Source organism: Hemibagrus wyckioides, linkage group LG24, assembly GCF_019097595.1.
Source record: "Hemibagrus wyckioides isolate EC202008001 linkage group LG24, SWU_Hwy_1.0, whole genome shotgun sequence".
Lineage (NCBI taxonomy): Eukaryota > Metazoa > Chordata > Actinopteri > Siluriformes > Bagridae > Hemibagrus > Hemibagrus wyckioides.
In genome coordinates, this window is record NC_080733.1 from 15,279,001 (window position 1) to 15,298,435 (window position 19,435).

A 19,435-nucleotide genomic window follows, 5' to 3' on the forward strand; every position below is an offset into this window, starting at 1 on the left:
GCAAGCACGATGAGTCCACCTGACAAGAGGGTGTGGTTCTGGGAACATCATCAGCGACAGAGGAGTATGATGTGGACTGAGGTGTTACTGTGTTAATAGTCAAACGTTTATTATTTTCCTACAACAGCATGTCCAACAGATATTATATTCTTCTTCTACCACTTTTACCTTCTCATTAGGTTTTTATTTTAACGTTTTATCCATGTAGACTTACAGTTTAGCATTAGGGGTAAGGTTATGGTTATCACACATATTAAAGCAGCTATAAACACTCTTTCCTATAATAGACCTCGAACATTCCCACTGAAACTGGAGACTCCTTCCAAAAATGCTAAACAAACATCTCACAAGTTTTATTGTTTAATTATCATAAGCCTTTGTAATGAAAGTCCCATTGTTGTTGTATTGAAATGTATTGAAACAAGTACATTAATACTGTATAAACCTGTGATTTGCCTCACAGTCGGAATTCCTGTCACAGCTGCTGCTACTATAAATGAATGAAAGCCTTCTGACCAATCAAAATTAAACAGCACTATGCTGCAAGAAACAAAAAATCACTAGCTAACTGCTAGCTAACCTTAGCTACACAAGCAACATTTAGCTGTAGTATTTAAGTGAAATCGTTAATATTTCGCAGTTTGAAGCAGCAATGAGGCAGAAATTTCCACTGCTGCATGTGGAAGAGAAGTTTTTAAGAGCATAACTTAATGTGCTTAGCATAACTTAAGCTTAACATTCATGGATGTTTTATACAGTAACAGCTCACAAAATGTTAAGAAACATGTTCGCTAGTTTAACTAGCTACAAAACAGGCCTGTTAGAGAAATATATTTTAAAAATCTCAAACAAGTTGTTAACTTTCAGAAACAGCAAAGCAGGTGTTACCTGAATAGCCCAGGGTGCTTGGTAGGCTAGCTCTTGAGCTAGGTTTCTATTAGCAATCATTCGGGCTGCTTTTCAGACACCAAAAATCACATTGGGGAAAACAATTGTTCTTCTCAGCTAAACCATTTAGCTAATATTTTGATCTTCTTCTGTGATATTAGCTAACCTTTTAACATGATCACTTAGCCTTTTTTTCAATAATTAGGAAAATAAATAAATAGCTTTGCTCCTAGCTTGCTTGGTGATATTAGCAGCCTTTTTTGATTACTCTGATGATACTTTTTATTATAAAGATTTCTCTCTGTGATAAACACTGAAAACAGACACATGTGAGCCTGGCTAGCATGAATCAGCGCGCTTGAGATGCTAGCAGTCAGTAAATTAATTTGCTGAATTAATTGAACTGTAAAGCACAATAATAACGACGCTCTCTAGAGTAACAGTACTAAATGAATCCAGTTGCCATGTGAAGGGGCTGCTGTTTGCTTCAGTGTGAGAGTTTCAGGAGTTTTTAACTAATCCTGTAACAACAGTAGAGTCTTTTATTTATCAGAGCATTGTATACAGATGTGCTTGTGTACAGTCATGCCCATTTACATAAAGAAACACCCTCTAATTGCTATATATGGTAAAGAATTCCATTTAAAAAGCAGCAGCCTGCTCATTTTCTCTGGCAGATAAAAGCCCTTGATCAGAGATCAACTAAAACAGCACTGTGGGAAACGATGCCAAATTGACTGACAAAGCATAATCCCAATCAATCTTTAAATGTTTTATTTATACGATTCTGCTTTACATTCTGTCTCTCATCTGTCAGTTTGCTAGCGCTGAAATCTAATTACTCTCTCAGTTCTGCTGATATGATCGACACTGTGATATAGTAGAAGCTCTGTATAGTCAGATTACCTACTGTTACACTTTGCTACCACTAGGTTCTTAACGTGGAGTACTGTCAAATTACACAGTTACATTTACGCCATTTGGCAGACGCCCTTATGCAGAGCAATTTACAATTTATCAATTTTTTTTTTTTTACAACTGAGCAATTGAGAGCTTGATGAACATGCAATTCGAACTCACAACCTTTAGTCAGTAGCCCAATTGAGTAGCTCAACTACTCAGCTATCACACCCCTGATAAATATACAGTGAAACCTCGGCATACAAATGCCTTCCCTTATGAATTTTCGCCTTCAGTATTGAAATTTTGCAATTTTTCGGCATACAAAGCTTTTTCAGCATACGAACGAACCAAACTGAACAGAATGGCGGCTAAGTTGCGCGTACATTTGGGAGTCGTTCAAAACTTGTTTGCGTCAATGGAAAGCCAATTTACACATTTTCAGTCAGTGAAAGCTGTTCTGAAAGACTCATGATACCAACGTTGCCTTCAACGTTCAATAGCTAGGTGTTTTTTAGGTGTTTTTTTGGTGGACAGATTGCTGACGTGGGCGGTCTGTTCTATTTTTAGCCCAAGCTTGGTGGCATGACTTCCTGTGAGGAGCCGTGATATGGAATGCTTGGCTTGGGTCAGTCCTTTATAAGCAGCCATACAGTTTCCATACGCTTCGTATTGGTCATATTGCTCATATTTCTCAGTGGCTGGAATGGATTATCTGCATTTACATTATTTCTAATGGGAAAATTTGTTTCGCAGTACAAATTTTCGTCTTAAGAACTCGCCTCCAGAATTAATTAAATTGGTATTCTGAGGTTCCACTGTATACCCTGATAAATTGTATTTAAAACATAGAAACGTTACTGTGCAGTTTACACACAAAACGTACCATGATGAACGAGACATATCAGTCTCAAATAAACCAGATCCAAATATCTAGTTTAAATATTATAAAAATCTAAAAATTTAAATTTGTTATGAAAAAAATATGAAAAAATGTCTAATGTTATATAGTTTTTTTATATGTTATAATGTTATATAGCTACTTGCCTGTGCTGGTTTTTAAAAAAACAAACATTCGAAAGTTTCACTTTCTCAGCTCACGGTGGATTTGCAGGCTGTTCCAGAAACACCGCTGTGACTGAGGTGGGAATATATTTAATGGGTCAGCAGTCCATCACAGAGCACCAAGCACACACCTTGAGGCAATTTAGCACAAAGAACGTTTCTGGAATTTTGTCAGAAACCAGAGAGTGAAGTCGATAAAACTACGTCAGTTAAAGTTCTGATACAATAATGAGGTCAAAATTTCCAAGTGTGTGTGTTCGCTGGAAGGAAACGCTCTCTTAACGACGCTGTCTTGGACGTGTAAACCAGTAACAGCTCACAAAATGTTAGCAAGCTATCCAGGAACATGTTGACTAGCTACAAAACCCAGGGCTCAGTTTGAAGAGGACAGATGTAGGGGAAATATATTGAAAAAATCTGTTGCTAACTTTCAGAAATAGCAAAACAGACGTTATCCAAATCGTTTGTTGTGCTTGATAGGCTAGCTCTCGAGCTATTTTTCTTTCTGTCACTCCAAAACAACTTCATGATGCTTGGCAAAACCCTTGCTAGCAAAGTAAATTAGCATTTTATCTTAATTAATATTAACATTTCGATCTACCTCTGCAAGTTCAGCTAACCTTTTAACATGATCACTTTTCAAAAGGTATACAAATTGGAAAATAAATAAGACAAAAATGGAAAATAGTCGAACTGTAACTTTAAAGCCTTGTAATAAAAAACACAAACAAGCATGTATGTTACTAGCTAGCAGGAAGTAGCACGCTTGAGATGCTATCAGTCAGTAAATAAATTTGCTGCATTAAAGTGTGTGAAGCGTAATAAATGTACACTGACTATATTTTTTCTGTGAAAAATATAGTTTTATATTATTTTATTGTTACCAAAATCCACTCTTCATGTCTACTTGATGTGCTTATGTTAAAATCTACAATCAAATGAAACAATGAATTAATCTCTAAATCCCCAAGACTGCACCATAGTCACTTCATTTACTTTAAAGTTTTGAAGTGACTATAACAGGGAACTTAATAAACTGCGCCAGGCTGTAATGGTGTAACGTTTCATACTGAGAAGGAAATAATTTATTTCTGTTTACAGGACTAGAATGCAACAAGTCTGAGTCTCTATAAAGATATGTAATACGATGATATCATGACCTTGTGACCTGCACACAGTGGAACAGCATGGAAATGTGATGCAAGTATAGCAAAATATTTAGCAAACCCAGTGTACTGGGTTTAAAAGGGACATGTTTTTGGTGTTGTTTTTGCCACAGATCTGGCAACCTTGAGCTCCCCTGTTGCCACACTATCAGGATAGAAATGATCAGAAGCCAGATATTTAACAATGTGTGAAAGAAAGCCAAGAACGGTCGCTATGGATCGTGGAGGTTTAATAACACAATTCCAGAAACTAGCTATATAGTTAGATAATCAGGGATGCTACGCGTTTTAAGGAAAAAAGGGACAAAGTTTATTTCTGAGTTGCGAGTAACACAACTATTTGAACATCTGCACTGAATAAAATTTAATAAAATCATATGCAAGATCAGGTGGCGGAAACAGTTTTAGCTGCTGGTGAGGTTTATTCTGATTTCAGTCCAATACATGAAACGAGGACAAAAGAGGTAAAAGGTCACAAATAAGAGCAGGTAGAGCAATGATAAAAGCTCAGTTATTTGCAATTTGCTGACTTACTGTACACTATGCACAAAAAGAATGTACTCTTTGTGTGAAGAAATAGCACATAGTTTTGAGTGTGTAGCCACACACACTATCACTGTAAACAAACTCCTCCCTGCATCTCTGCTTTCCAGCCCTTATTCATTATTCCTTACATCATTTCTACTATCATATCATTTACCTTTCCCTGATTAGATGAAAAATTGTCCACGGATCCATACTTCCACAGGATTTAGTAGAAACTGTGGAACATCAGAGTGCCTTTGGGATCCACATGCTACGTTTTACGACACACTAATTACAATCTATTTAGTACAGAGAGTAGGGCTGTGTCTCAATCAGCGCCTTAGTTCAGTAGGCAGGGCGCTGATCAGGGAGTTAGACATTTTAAGGGCTGCTTCTCTCTCTCTCTCTCTCTCACTCTCTTTCTGTCTCTCTCTCACTCACTCTCTGTCTCTCTTTCTGTCACTCTCTTGCTCTCCCTCTCTCTCTCTCTCTCTCTCTCTCAGTCTCTTTGTCACTCTCTTGCTCTCTCTCTCTCTCTCTCTCTCTCTCTCTCTCAGTCTCTCTCTGTCACTCTCTTGCTCTCCCTCTCTCTCTCTCTCTCTGTCTCTCTTTCTGTCACTCTCTTGCTCTCTCTCTCTCTCTCTCTCTCTCTCTCTCTGTCTCTCTTTCTGTCACTCTCTTGCTCTCCCTCTCTCTCTCTCTCTCTCTCTCAGTCTCTCTTTCTATCACTCTCTTGCTCTCTCTCTCTCTCTCTCTCTCTCAGTCTCTTTGTCACTCTCTTGCTCTCTCTCTCTCTCTCTCTCTCAGTCTCTCTCTGTCACTCTCTTGCTCTCCCTCTCTCTCTCTCTCTCTCTCTCTCTCTCTCTCTCTGTCTCTCTTTCTGTCACTCTCTTGCTCTCTCTCTCTCTCTCTTTCTGTCACTCTCTTGCTCTCCCTCTTTCTCTCTCTCTCTGTCTCTATCTCGCTCCCTCTCTGTCTCTTTCTCTCTCTCTCTCTCTCTCTCTCTCTCTCAGTTGCAAAATCCTGCCAGTACACTGGAACATTTGGCCCCTAAAAAATCCCACAATGCACCTCAAAAACCAGGGAGTAGCTTGGATGTTCACTATGTGATGTCATGTTTTCTGAGGAAAATTAAGTGAACATCGGTGATATTAGCCGTACTTTTCTAAAATGATTTTTATAAGTATTTTTATAAAATGATTATAATATGATTTTATAATATACTGATTCTCAACTTGAACTAGTTGGGACGTACTTCATGTGAATTGGGATTGAAGGGAGAGTGTTAGAAATGCAAATTTATTATATATATATATATTTAACACATAATACCACAATATAAAAGCTACATAAAGATATCATTACATTTGAAAGCATGTACTTTTAATATGCAGTGATTAGCACTGGTGTAGTTACGCTTGGAGAATAACAGACTGTACCTTTCAACAAACAATAATAACAAGTGATGTACATTGTTTTGGGAATAATGGCAGTCTGCAGTATTACACCAGCAATTTCCTTAGCCAAGGACTTTAATACATAATACTCATGTGTAACAGGCGTTGAGGTAGTGACGGTGACGGTGAATGAAGTGGATTGTTTATTGGGTTTGAAGCAGCTGCACCTTTCATATGTGTCTCATCTTCCTTCCTTTCCCATATTTTTGTTGGATGCACTATACAGCCAAAAGTATGGGGACATCCTCCATTAATATGGAGCTGTTATAATCATCTCTACACTTCTGTGAAGGCTTTCCACTAGAGTGTGGCTGTGGGGATTAGTGTTCAGCAATTTACTGTAGCACAAAGAACATTTCTGGAATTTTGTCAGAAACCAGAGAGTGAAGTCGATAAAACTGATGTCATTTACAGTTCTGATACAATAATAAGGTCAAAATTTCCAAAGTGTGTGTGAAAGACCTTGCTGAAAGGAAATGCTCTCTTAATAATGCTGCCTTGGACGTGTAAACCAGTAACAGCTCACAAAATGTTAGTGAGCTATCAAGGAACATGTTGGCTAGTTTAACTAGCTACAAACCCAGGGCTCAGTTTGAAGAGGACGGATGAAGGGGAAATATATTGAAAAAGTTGCTCATTTTCAGACATTACCTGAATCATTTGTTGAGCTTGATAACTTTCTTTATGTCACTCCAAAACCCTCACTAGCAAAGCAAATTAGCACTTTTCCTCTCAGCTAATCCATGGGGTTATATATAATCTATAGCTAATATTTTGATCCACTTCTGTAATATCAGCTAATCTTTTAACATGATCACTTAACCCCTTTTAAAAGGTACACAGATAGAAAAATAAATAAGACATAAATGGAAAAAAACTTTAAAGCTTTGTGCTGTACAACTAGCTTGTTTGGTGATACCAAACTGTGCTTTGTGCACAGGGGCATCGTCAAGCTGGAACAGGGTTTGAGTCTCTTAACTCCAGTGAAGGGAAATTAGACTACTTGGTTTGTTGATCGAAGGATCGAGTTTCATGTCCCAGCTCTGCCAAGGTGCCCCTTTTGGGCCCTTGAGAAAGGCCCTTAACCCTCACTGCTCCAGGGGCACTGTATCATTGCTGACTCTGTGCTCTATTTGTATTTGTGACAAAATAAAGACTTCTGTTCTATTCACAAAGACATTCTAGTCAATTGGGGGCTCCCAACGTCTAGGTGTGATGTTCAGGTGTCCACATTGGTCATAGCTCATTATAGCTTACTCTGATGCAGAGCTCTTCTACCCAATGCATAAAGCTCTGCTAATACAATACAGACACCGTGAATGTCACCGGATATCATGGCAGTGTATTACAGGTGTGATGGAAGATTTTATAAGCAGAAGTTGTTTGTAAGGTTTTGACCTTCTGTATGCGTGAGTAGAAGTTGGACCAGAGATTGTTTGCACAAAATATTAGAGGGACAGAACTGCACCGGAGACAAGATACAGGACTCACAGCTAAGAATCAGACCTTGGTAAGGCTATTCAGATCAGGCGTTGTAATGGCACCAGTGATAACTCCTTTCCTTTGTATTGTTTTGTGTTTTAATCATGATCAAAAATACCCAACGTAACAAATGATCACTTACATTTACAGCATTTAGCAGACACCCTTATCCAGAGCAACTTACAATTTTATCCCCTTTTATACAACTGAGCAATTAAGGGTTAAGGGCCTGGCTCAGGGCCCATGGTTGGAGTTGGTGGACGTTGAATTTGAACTGACAACCTGCAGATCAGTAGTCCAGTGCCTTAAACACTAAGCTACCACATCAGAGCTCTGTTTTTTTCATGTTTCATTGGGTCCTGTTGCACATCAGCACAAATAAATTGTGTATGTTTTTCTTCTTGCTCATGCCTACCAGTGAGCTATTTTCTCAAAAATAGACTACCAGGTGTTGGATGCAGATGCAGGGCATGTTTATTAACTACAAAGTGACAGGAAGCGCAAAAACGAAAGAGTCATAAAGCATAGGCACTGGCCTGAGTGGTGGAGACAAACAAAATCAGTCACAAAAATAGGGATACTCAAAAGTATTGGAAGCAACCATGAAAGAGCATATAAGCGGTAAGAGCCGGAATCGAAGCCGCAGGCAAAAACACGAGGCAAACAGGAGCAAAACAGGATAATCAGAGGCAAACAGGGTCAAAATCTGAAAAACGAGCAAACAAGTCCAAAAAAATAGAAAATCCTAGCTACACAACATGCCTCATAGATCACAGACATCATCTAATGAACAAAAAATGCTTAAAAAGGATAACAAAATCATGATAACAATCTCAAAATAAGAAACAGGTGAAAGTTCAATGACTAAGTAGACGGCAGTGTTGGTGGTGGCTGGACTCCGTGGCGGCCATTTTTGTTGGAGTCGTGATGTCGAACGCTGTGATGCAGTGTATCATGTCAGTGTAATATTGTATAGAAACGATAATATCGCTCTGTCACACGAGCCTAGACTAAGCAGACTAATCATTACCAGCCGACGCTGCGCATCGGAACCAAAACCCCAAGTGTTAAAACTTTACACCGCTAAAAAGAGAATTTTGAAATAACAGCATTCATTTTAGTGGCTGAACTTTTGTAAAAAAAAAACCAAAAAAAAACCAGTGTGATATGTTGAATGAGGTCGAGCGCACATTTTGCAGGTTTATTTAAGGAAATGCTTTCAAGGACACTCACCAGATAGTAATGCACTTTCTAATGGAATTTCATTCAAGTAGCAAATCACCAGTGTGGGATTTACATTTACCGGCTGGAAATAATGAGTTTAGTGGTGAAAGACTTGCACACAGCCGGTACATTCAAACTACTGAAAGGAATCAAAAAATGAAGGAAGAAAAACTAAATTTAGAACTTCTATTGGAAGAAGAAAAAAATCAGCTTTGTTTGTTTCCCTTTGTTTTTTCTGGTTTATATACAACCTTTTCTGTTTCCCTGCTGGAAAAATCTCTCATTAATAACTACATTAGTTTGTAGTGAATCCTGAATTTCATTACTTGGTCATAGAATCAGGAATTGAATTGAATTGAATTGAATTGAATTGAATTGAATTGAATTGAATTGAATTGAATTGAATTTAATTTAATTTAATTTAATTTAATTTAATTTAATTTAATTTAATTTAATTTAATTTATTTTATTTTATTTTTTTTTATTTTTTTTTATTTTTATTTTTATTTATAAAGCGTTTTGACTTCCTGTTCCTCATTCAGATGGATAAGCATAAAGAAAAGTCTGTCGCTGATTTTCATAAACGTACACATTTTGTGTTTTCCGATATACAAAATAGAAAAAAGGCCTGAATGGTGAAATTTGTGCATGAAGAAATTTTAATAAAGACAATAACACTAGAAAAGCTCCAGTTAGGAAGAATTATGAGGCAGTGCTAAACAAATATTTGTGTATATTGTTTATATATTAGGTATAAATATATATTAGGTATAAATATATATAAGGTATAAATATATAGTACTTATATATAGGTTTTAGTGTATAAACTTATTTATAAAGAAATTCATTAAATGTTCCTACAGTTAGTTCCACTTAACATTATGCTGTTATACAAAAATAATCAACGATGAAGAGGGTGATGAAGCAGAGTCACTGGTACCACACCATCTGCCACTGGTTATAGTTTTTTATTAAAGCATACACTTTATCCGTATATAGTTACATTTATTGTCTGTGAGACAAGCAATTTCCTGTAGTCCCTTACATTCCAGCAGCTATAAACACTATGTCCATCCCCAAGCTGTCTTCTCCTTATTTTTTCCTTTCATAAGACAAAAATGCAGCTTGTCATGCTTCCCAGAATTCCAGACATTCCTTCCACAAACGTTAAATAAACGTCTCCTCGCTGAAGGAGTCTTTAATCTGTTTACTAAATTTGACTCAAGTATTACACACAGCAAAATTTTAACACATACTGAAATGTGCTTAAATCACACGGGAGTAAACTGTCCTCTGATTGGTCAGAGTGTGTCTGTTTATGATCTGGGGTTCTGCTCATAGCGCTCATCGTTCAGGATGGCAGATAGTCAGCAGCTCTGTCAGCTTATTCAGGCTTTCTTTTTACTCAGAGTCGTTATAATTTATGGGTTGGAGTGAGAATTGAGGACATCGTTTCAGAAAAGCGTCATTTTAAACCGTGGAGACGTGTTTTATGTTTGAAATGCCATCAGACACTCACACACACACACACAGAATTCCTCCTCAGACATGTTGGATGCTAACTAACTAAACACACTACATAACATAACTACTTAACACTGTTCCCATCATGCATTGCTCCACAGGTTGCTTTGTTTGTCCGTCTCTCCACAACCAAACAGCTCCAGAGTTTGTTTTTGCAATCGTTCTGAGACCACCTGAATGTGGACCGTTTCAGTGCAAATCCAAGACCAAACGAGTCGAACTGAGGCACCAGATCTGAAACAAGCGTTCCAAACGAGCCAGGTGTGAAAACATCCTCATATTATGTGGAGTGTGCGCTATACAAGTCCCTGTGAATGAGTCATTACTATAGGAACAACAGCATAATAGGATGAGAGCATTAACACAAACCATGTAGCTGGAACTACTGTGAGGAAACTATTCAACACTTTCTGACCAATCAGAAGAGAGAATAAAACAACATTGTGGTACTAAAAACTTTAGTACTGTAGACGTGTATGTGTGTATGGATAAGGGTGAGAGTTCACTGCATTCCAGATATTAAAAATTAATGAAATTGAATGAGTGAATGGATGAATGAATAAATGGATGGATGGTTGGATTGATGGATGGATGGATGGATGAATAAATGGATGAATGAACGAATAAATGGATGGATGGTTGGATGGATGGATGAATGAATGAATAAATGGATGGATGAATAAATGGATGGATGAATGAATAAATGGATGGATGGTTGGATTGATGGATGGATGGATGGATGGATTGATGGATGGATGAATGAATCAATAAATCAATGAATCAATGAAATACTTATAGCTTTAAAGTTGATAATGGAAAAATAATTTAAAAAAACAGCACTGTATCATGATATGAGTATGAACTGAGTTGGTGTGTTTATAGTTTTGTGCAGAATTTTCAGAATTGAATAAACATTGGAATAAAATCAAATTCAAATCAATTAAAAATCAAATCAGATCCTAGCCAGTTAAGTATTGTGTATATTTCCCATCCCCTATTATAAGTAGTAATGCATACATGTTGTGAATATGAGGTTGTTTGTAAAGCCTTTCTTATCTTTTAAATGCTATTTTCTGTATATAAGAGAAATAATTGTCCCACACTGTGTGGTTTTTCTATATGCTGGGGTGGTCCAATCAACAGTTTGTGCCTTTAGGATGTAAATACAGTTGGGGTCCAAAAGTAAAGAGTAAATAAAATCTGAAATAAACAGAAATTTTGAGCTATTTTAATGTTGACTATCAATAACTGAATATTTAATATTCAAGATAATATTAATATGAGCAGAAGTGATATCGATCGTGTTAACTGCTTTGTACAAAAGGTCAGATTTTGCTCATGTCTAATCTCTTCTATCGAAGCACGAGTCCGGACGATGGATTTGATCTAAAATGGATCATCGTCACTCATTTGTGTGAGTGCATGTGGTCATTAAAGCAAAAGCAAAAAGTGGAAGAACCAAATGCTAACATGTTTTCCTTTTCACTTATGTTAATAGCAAAAATTGTAGAATTAAATTACAAAATAATGCACAATACAAGCATTTTCATTAGTGCTCTCAGACATTTAAACCCCACTATGTGTACCCTACATTATGTAAAAGGCATAATACTGTATATTCATGTTTTCAGATGAAGGATGCACACCTCAGTGGCACCACCTCAGCAACATGGAAGAGTGCAGTTTGTGTATTCATGGTCTGTTTGTTTATTTCTAAGGATACAGTCCAGATAGCTGCAGGAAAATGAAATTCTAACTAGAACTGTATGAGAAAAAAAAAGTGTTTAATGAGTCTTTAATGAGCCTAGAATGCAGCAAAATGGCCTTAAATCAGCTGAGCCTTGGGTATGAAGAATCATGTGCACCACCAGTGTGTGAGCATGTGTGTAAATCTAACACTATGGGGCATTTGGGGGTTAAAAAAACATATAAATGAATGAATGAATGAATGAATGGATGAACGAATGAATGCAATTCCAGTATTCCAGCACTTCAGGCAAAACCCCCATGAAAAAAAAGATCAATTCATGTCGAATTCTCTCCAGAATAAAGATTAAGCAGCACAGGAGGAAGGATGAAGGCTCGCGCATGAGGTGAGACACATGTTCTCCCACACAGTTGTGCACGCACTTCTTTCACCTTCAACACCACACCACAGCAGATCAGACCAGAGCAGATCAGACCAGAGCAGATCAGACCAGAGCAGATCAGACCAGACCAGAAACAGAGCACCTTTCTCTTTCTGTTTGTCAGTCTGCTGTAACTTCCTGCAGGACAGCTCGGCTCGCGACAGAAGCCATGTCGCACAAAATCATAATGAAGAGTAATAACTGTAATAATGCAAATCTCCTTGAGGAACAGGGGAGAAGGCACGCTGTGCCCAGACACCGTATGCGCTCGTGCATAATAATAATAATAATAATAATAATAATAATAATAATAATAATAACAAAAAAATTATAATAATATGCAACGATCAAAAGCACGGGTGTTTTTATTTTAATTATAATTATTGTTATTTTTAGATTGGTTTTATAGAAAATCACGCGCGTTTTTTTTTACCTCACACGGCAGGGAGGCTAACATCAGCAGGAGGAACATGGCACTGAAGAGGTTCATTCTTCCCCCAAGCGACAGTTCTCCCCTCTTCTCTGCTTTCCTCTCTTCCTTTTTTTCTCTCAGCGAGCCCCCGGTTCCGATACAGCCCGGTTTCTCTGCACGATCCGGCGCGCGACAATCCTCATCACCGGTGGTGCGGTGCGCGCGCCAGCCTGTAGTCCGTCTCGTTAGCGCGACGCGTGATGCTTCCTCTATTCGTATGCTCTCTCTCTCTCTCTCTCTCTCTCTCTCTCTCTCTCTCACACACACACACCACACTCCGTCTCTGTCTCTCACTCCGTCTCCCTCTGTCACACTCTGTCTTTCTCTCTCTCTCTCTCTCTCTCTCTCTCTGCTGTGTCTTTTTCTTTCTGTCTTCTACGTGAGGACCGCTGGCAGAAAGGTCAGTGCTGGCGCGCGCGCGCTCCCGGCGCTTCTCGTTTTACGGTCAAGTAGAAGTGTGACGAAGGAGCAGCGCAGGAGGAATAGGAGGAGGAGGAGGAGGAGGAGGAGGAGGACAGAGAGAGATTGAGAGATGGACAGGACTGCTGGAGTGGCAGAGAAGATGTGAGCATCTGACGCGAAGAGAGAGAGAGAGAGAGAGAGAGAGAGAGAGAGCGATGACTTTGATGAATGACCCTTCACACGTGAGAGCTTCATGCTTAATTGTCTCATCTGTCACTTAGGGTGGAGGAAATCAGGAAAATCCAAATAAATTGTCCCACATGCAAACTTCAATTTGTTCCATAAGCAACACTTACAGAACAATCACACACACGCACACGCGCGCGCGCACACACACACACACACACACACACAATCTTTTCTAAGAGTAAAATGTGAATATACAGTAAATTATGTGTAAAATTCGCGCGTGTACAATAACGAGCAAACGTCACGTTTCAGAATAAACGAACTGTGTAATAATTACAGGAAAGTAACTGAATCAAGTGTAATCAGGACTCAAACACATGATCCATGAAACATCTAACGTAATGATGAATAAATTCACGTTAAATACTTGACACATGTAAACACGATTCATAAACACGATTCATAAACATGATTCATTAACACGATTCATAAACATGATTCATTAACATGATTCATAAACGATCACAATAAACATAACCTCGACATTATTATGTGAGAACAAATGAATTATAACTAAAACATAAATGAGCCATGAAAAAAAATCATGTGAAGATTCATGAATCATGTGTAATAATCATGTGAGAAAGTACAGGAGTCAAATGTGAAAAATAAATGAATGTGTACGAAAAAGAACACTGAAATCACCTGCAAAATCTCATGTGGAAATAAATGAATGAATCATGTGATAAAATCACATGTAAATATAAATGAATTTTATTAATGATATTAATATTATAAATGATATATATATATATATCATATATGTCTGATAGAATCACATGTATATATATATATATATATATATATATATATATATATATATATATATATATATATATATATATATATATATATATGAATCACATGTCAGTATAAATGAATCATTTGTAAGAATCACATGCTAATATAAATGACTCATGGGTCAGTATAAATGAATCATTTGTAAGAATCACATGCTAATATAAATGATTCATGTGTCAGTATAAATGAATCATTTGTAAGAATCACATGCTAATATAAATGACTCATGTGTCAGTATAAATGAATCATTTGTAAGAATCACATGCTAATATATATGACTCATGGGTCAGTATAAATGAATCATTTGTAAGAATCACATGCTAATATAAATGACTCATGGGTCAGTATAAATGAATCATTTGTAAGAATCACATGCTAATATAAATGACTCATGTGTCAGTATAAATGAATCATTTGTAAGAATCACATGCTAATATATATGACTCATGTGTCAGTATAAATGAATCATTTGTAAGAATCACATGCTAATATATATGACTCATGGGTCAGTATAAATGAATCATTTGTAAGAATCACATGCTAATATAAATGACTCATGTGTCAGTATAAATGAATCATTTGTAAGAATCACATGCTAATATATATGACTCATGGGTCAGTATAAATGAATCATTTGTAAGAATCACATGCTAATATAAATGACTCATGTGTCAGTATAAATGAATCATTTGTAAGAATCACATGCTAATATAATTGACTCGTGTTGTTTTTAGTCTATGTTTCACCTCCCTTTTCAGCCATTAATGTTAAACAGCTTATATGCAACCTGATGCATTTCATTTCTTTATCTTTGTTTTCTTCCTTTCTTTCTTTTCTTCCTCAGCTATAAACGGATAAAATGTACATGCGTTTCTTTTCTTTTTTTTCTTCTTACGGCTGATCCCGTTAGGGGTTGCCAGTATTGATCCACATATTTGATTTGGCAGGTTTTACACTGGATGCCCTTCCAGATTCAACCCTCCCTTTTATATCCATGATTGGGACTGGCACTTAGGGTGCACTTACTTTCGCAAATCCTAGTGTCTGAGAAGTTCACCTAGATCGTGGCAGCAAAAGCGTAGGATCCTAGCTTCTGGACCACGAGGGACAATAATCGCTGTTGTAACAGCTTTGTGACATGGAGTTATTGGAAAAGAAATAACCGGGTAGTGGGAATGGTAACTCTACTTTGTGTAGGAGCACTGTTGATTACTTTCCTCTAACATCCCTCCCACAAGTGTTTTATTCCATGCGTATGATGAATTGTGGAAATTGCAAGATTTGTTAGTTCCTGTTCAGTTTTATCACTAGTGTGTCATATTTCAAGGAAATAAAGTGCACCATTTTGTTATTTGTAATTGAGAATTCATTTTCATTCCATTTGTATTTGTAGAAAAATGAAATCTGTCCTCCCGGTAATGGCTGCACACGGACTACCCTACCTTCCCCTCGCTCCTTTATTGCAGCACTGTTACATTCATTTGTTCAGCCAACACCAAAAAAAAATCCAGGCAGGGAGAGCTGGAGAGAGAAATATTGAAGAGAAATATTGAGTGTGCAAGCAATACAGAATGAGTGAGTGAGACAGAAAGAAGCAGACCATGAGAGTGTGTGTGTGTGTGTGTTGTGTTTGGTAGGTCTCTGATCATCCTGTTTTTTTACAGCCTGGAATATTTTTTTTTTACCTGCAGGCATTCTGAATAAAATAACAGCTGGCCATGTCCACCCAGCATGTTCTGCTGAATTACATTCAGCAAGCAATATCATCTCATAGCATAAGTACATTTCCTTGCTACTTTAACCTTACTACAGTCATGCATTACCTCGCCATGTCATTCTTTTAACAAACCTGTAGTGATTAGTCCCTGACTGTGGTGTACAGAGTCGACATTTCCATACAGTGAGTGGCATGTGGCAAGGTTTTAAACATGGGGGCGCTAAAGGAGGGGGGAAAGGTGAGGCAACAGCTAATGAAACCTAATTAAAATGAATGGCTACATAATGGCATCAGGTTATTTGCTCTATAATGGTATATCTAATGGACGTGGCTGAAATACCTACAACGCTCCAGTAATGACTGTGAGAAAGACAAAAAAGGGATATCAGATCCAAGAGCAGGTTTTATTTCAAGTGTTCGAAAGTAAACAGCCAGAAAACCAAACTGTGAAAACCCGTGAGCCAAGATCAAAAGCATTAGACTACAGCTCGATAAGCCAGACCGTCACAAAATCCATGGACTGCTATCCAAATGGACTGGCATCCCGTTCTGGGTGTATTCCTGCATCATGCCTAGTATTCCCAGTACGGGCTCTACATCCATCCCAACTCGTACCAGTTCTTACAGATTACTGGAGGACATGATGAACTGCAGTTAGTAGACTGGATAAGAGAAGAGGTTTACAATATTTTTTTTTTTCAGGTATGCAAATAAGCTGCTGTGTTCAGATTTTTAGTATTCACTTTGTATTCATTTTACAGACCTGCACCGCAAGGAAGAACAAAATCTGCTGCACTTTCTGCAATTTGTTTCACAGGAATTGGACCCAAGTGCAGGTTTTATTTCAAACGTATGCTTCAAAAAAACCTAAAGTGTGAAAATCATGAGCTTCAAGTTCCAAAAGTACTGATATACTAAGCCATGGTAGAAGAGCTAGTGTAGACTGGCATCCTATCCAGGGTGGATTCCTGGTGTGCATCCAGCATATATCTGGGATAGGCTTCAGATTAAGGCCACCCAGACCAGCATACTGTAAATCACTGGCTGGTGATGAATGGTTAATGAATGGATGAATGAGTGGTGATGATGAGTGATGAATGATTGGAAGAAAACACATTTGCAAAAATATTTGCCAAAGATTTAGCATGAGATGGAAGGTATAAGAATAAGAATGTATTATATATACAGTGGAACCTTGGCATTCGAATTTAATTCGTTCTGGAGGCGAGTTCTTAAAGCAAAAATCTGTATTGCGGAATTAATTTTCCTGCAATGTAAATGCAGATAATCCATTCCAGCCACCCAAAAAAAATATGACCAATATTATCAATACGAAGCCTATGTAAACTGTATGGCAGCTTACAAAGAACTGACCCCAAGCCAAGCATTCCATGTCAAGGCTCCTCACAGGAAGTCGTGCCACCAAGCTTGGGCTAAAAATAGAACAGACGACCCATGCCACCAATCTGTCAACAAAAAAATGCCCGAAAAATCACCTAGCTTTTTAATGCATTCCGAAGGCAATGTTGGTATCGTTGGCTTCGCTTTGCTTTCCACTGATACAAACAAGTTTGGAACGTCTCCTGGACGTATTCGGTTCGGTTCATTTGTATGCCAAAAATGCTTTGTATGTAAATATCTTGCAAAATTTCAATTCTTAAGGCATAAATTCATAAGGAAGGGTGTTCAAATCCCGAGGTTCCACTGTAATATATACGTACTTTTTATTTGAGGGAACTCTCAACTTGCTACAAGGTAAAAGATAATACAAGACAGACTATAAAACAGCTTAACATACTTACATATCCGATGTGACTTACAGAGGATTATGGGTCAGGCTAAAAGCTCTAACAGTGTTCAATCCCTTTTCATTTCAAGATTGCACTTCTGCAGCTCACCTTTGGCAGGTCTACCCTGATCCAGAATGCAGCGGCATAACTTGTTTCACATATCACCAAGTTCTCCAACATCACCCTGCTGCTGTGTTCCTGCCAAAGAAGTCCATTTCACACCATGATGCTCTCCTTACAAACCCTTATCCACCTTAAAGGTACATTCCCTTCAGGCCTCTAGTAGGACTCCATCCCTTAGATCCACCATCCCTTAAGGTACAAGCAAGACCAGTATCAACTCTCCGCTCTGTCCCCAGGTGATGGAATGAATAAATCTTTCGAGGGCTGTCCAAACAGCTGAGTCAACTGATCCAGCTATTCTGCAAGCACTGTGAATTGTGTGTTTTTCTTGCAGTCCTAACTTGATGTCCTATCTGTTCCATAACTAGGTTTTTAGCTTGATGGTATTCTTGGACCATAGCTTATTTATACTAGCACGAGGACATGTTGGATGGTGATCCAGAATTCAGTGATACAACTTGCTTTAAATAAGCCCAAGTTCTCCAACATCACCCTGACGATATGAGTGAAGTCCATTTCATACCATGAAGCTTGCCATCAAACCCGCATCTACCTAAAAGTAAATTCACATTGAGAATCTTTTAGGACTAGATCCAGGATACGGGATCCACTGAGGCAGGATCCATTTGAGCAGTTGAGGGTTAAGAAGAATTCACAACCCCCATTGAGTAACCCAAAGCCCGGTCCACCACTGATCCACCACTTCCCCAACACAAGCTGTATGTGTTTGATTTACATAAAACTTAAAAAGATGTCTGATTTCTGGATCTCCAATGGTCGAGTCTGATCCTGGATTACTGTCTGTCCTGAGTTTTGCATGTTCTTCACGTGTCCACCTTGGCTTCATCAATGTTCTCTGATGTCCTCCCACCTTACACAGACACTCAGATAGGTAAACTGGCCACTCTAAATTGGTGTTTGTTGTGCCTTGTAATGAAATGTTTCCTCATCCAGGGCATATTTCTGCCTTAAACCCAGTAAATCTCTGGTTCCACCCCATCCTGGACTAGGATAAGGTGCTAGCTGAAGGAAATTATGAACCGCTTCTAAACTAGATGACAGGTTCCTAACCCTGCTCCTGGTCACGGACCCCATGTCTTGCACATTTTAGCATTTTTCCCTTGCTCCAACATATCCAATTCAAGTCACTAATTAGCTGCTGAATTGGATCATGTATGTTAGTGCAGGAGAAAATTGTGTAGGGCAGAGGATGTAATTCAGAAGCAGGGTTGGAAACCAGTGAACTTGATAAGAGATGAAATTAGAAACAGTTATTAAGATTTGCTGCAGTGTTTCACAAAACGGCACTGTGAAGGGGAACAAAATCTACCACACCCTCTGAAATGGGTTTTCACAGTGGTCAAGGCCTACAAGAGAACACACACACAGACACACACACACAGACACACACACACACACACACACACACACTGAATTCACTCTTTCTGCATATTTTAGATCTGCTGCTTCATCACACAGTCTTGCTGAACAAAAAGACTGGAGAAAAAGTATTGTGTATTC

The 19,435-nt window shown here is 38.0% G+C and overlaps 1 protein-coding gene across 1 annotated transcript in view; it reads right to left on the minus strand.

Moving 5' to 3' along the window:
- Positions 1-13,280, minus strand: part of olfm2a (olfactomedin 2a) — a 132,632-nt gene extending 119,352 nt beyond the window's left edge. The window contains exon 1 of the mRNA XM_058378233.1: positions 12,794-13,280. Coding sequence (XP_058234216.1) covers positions 12,794-12,850 — 57 coding nt within the window. The 5' untranslated portion in view covers positions 12,851-13,280. The remainder of the gene's footprint in view (positions 1-12,793) is intronic.
- Positions 13,281-19,435: the final 6,155 nt, after the last annotated feature.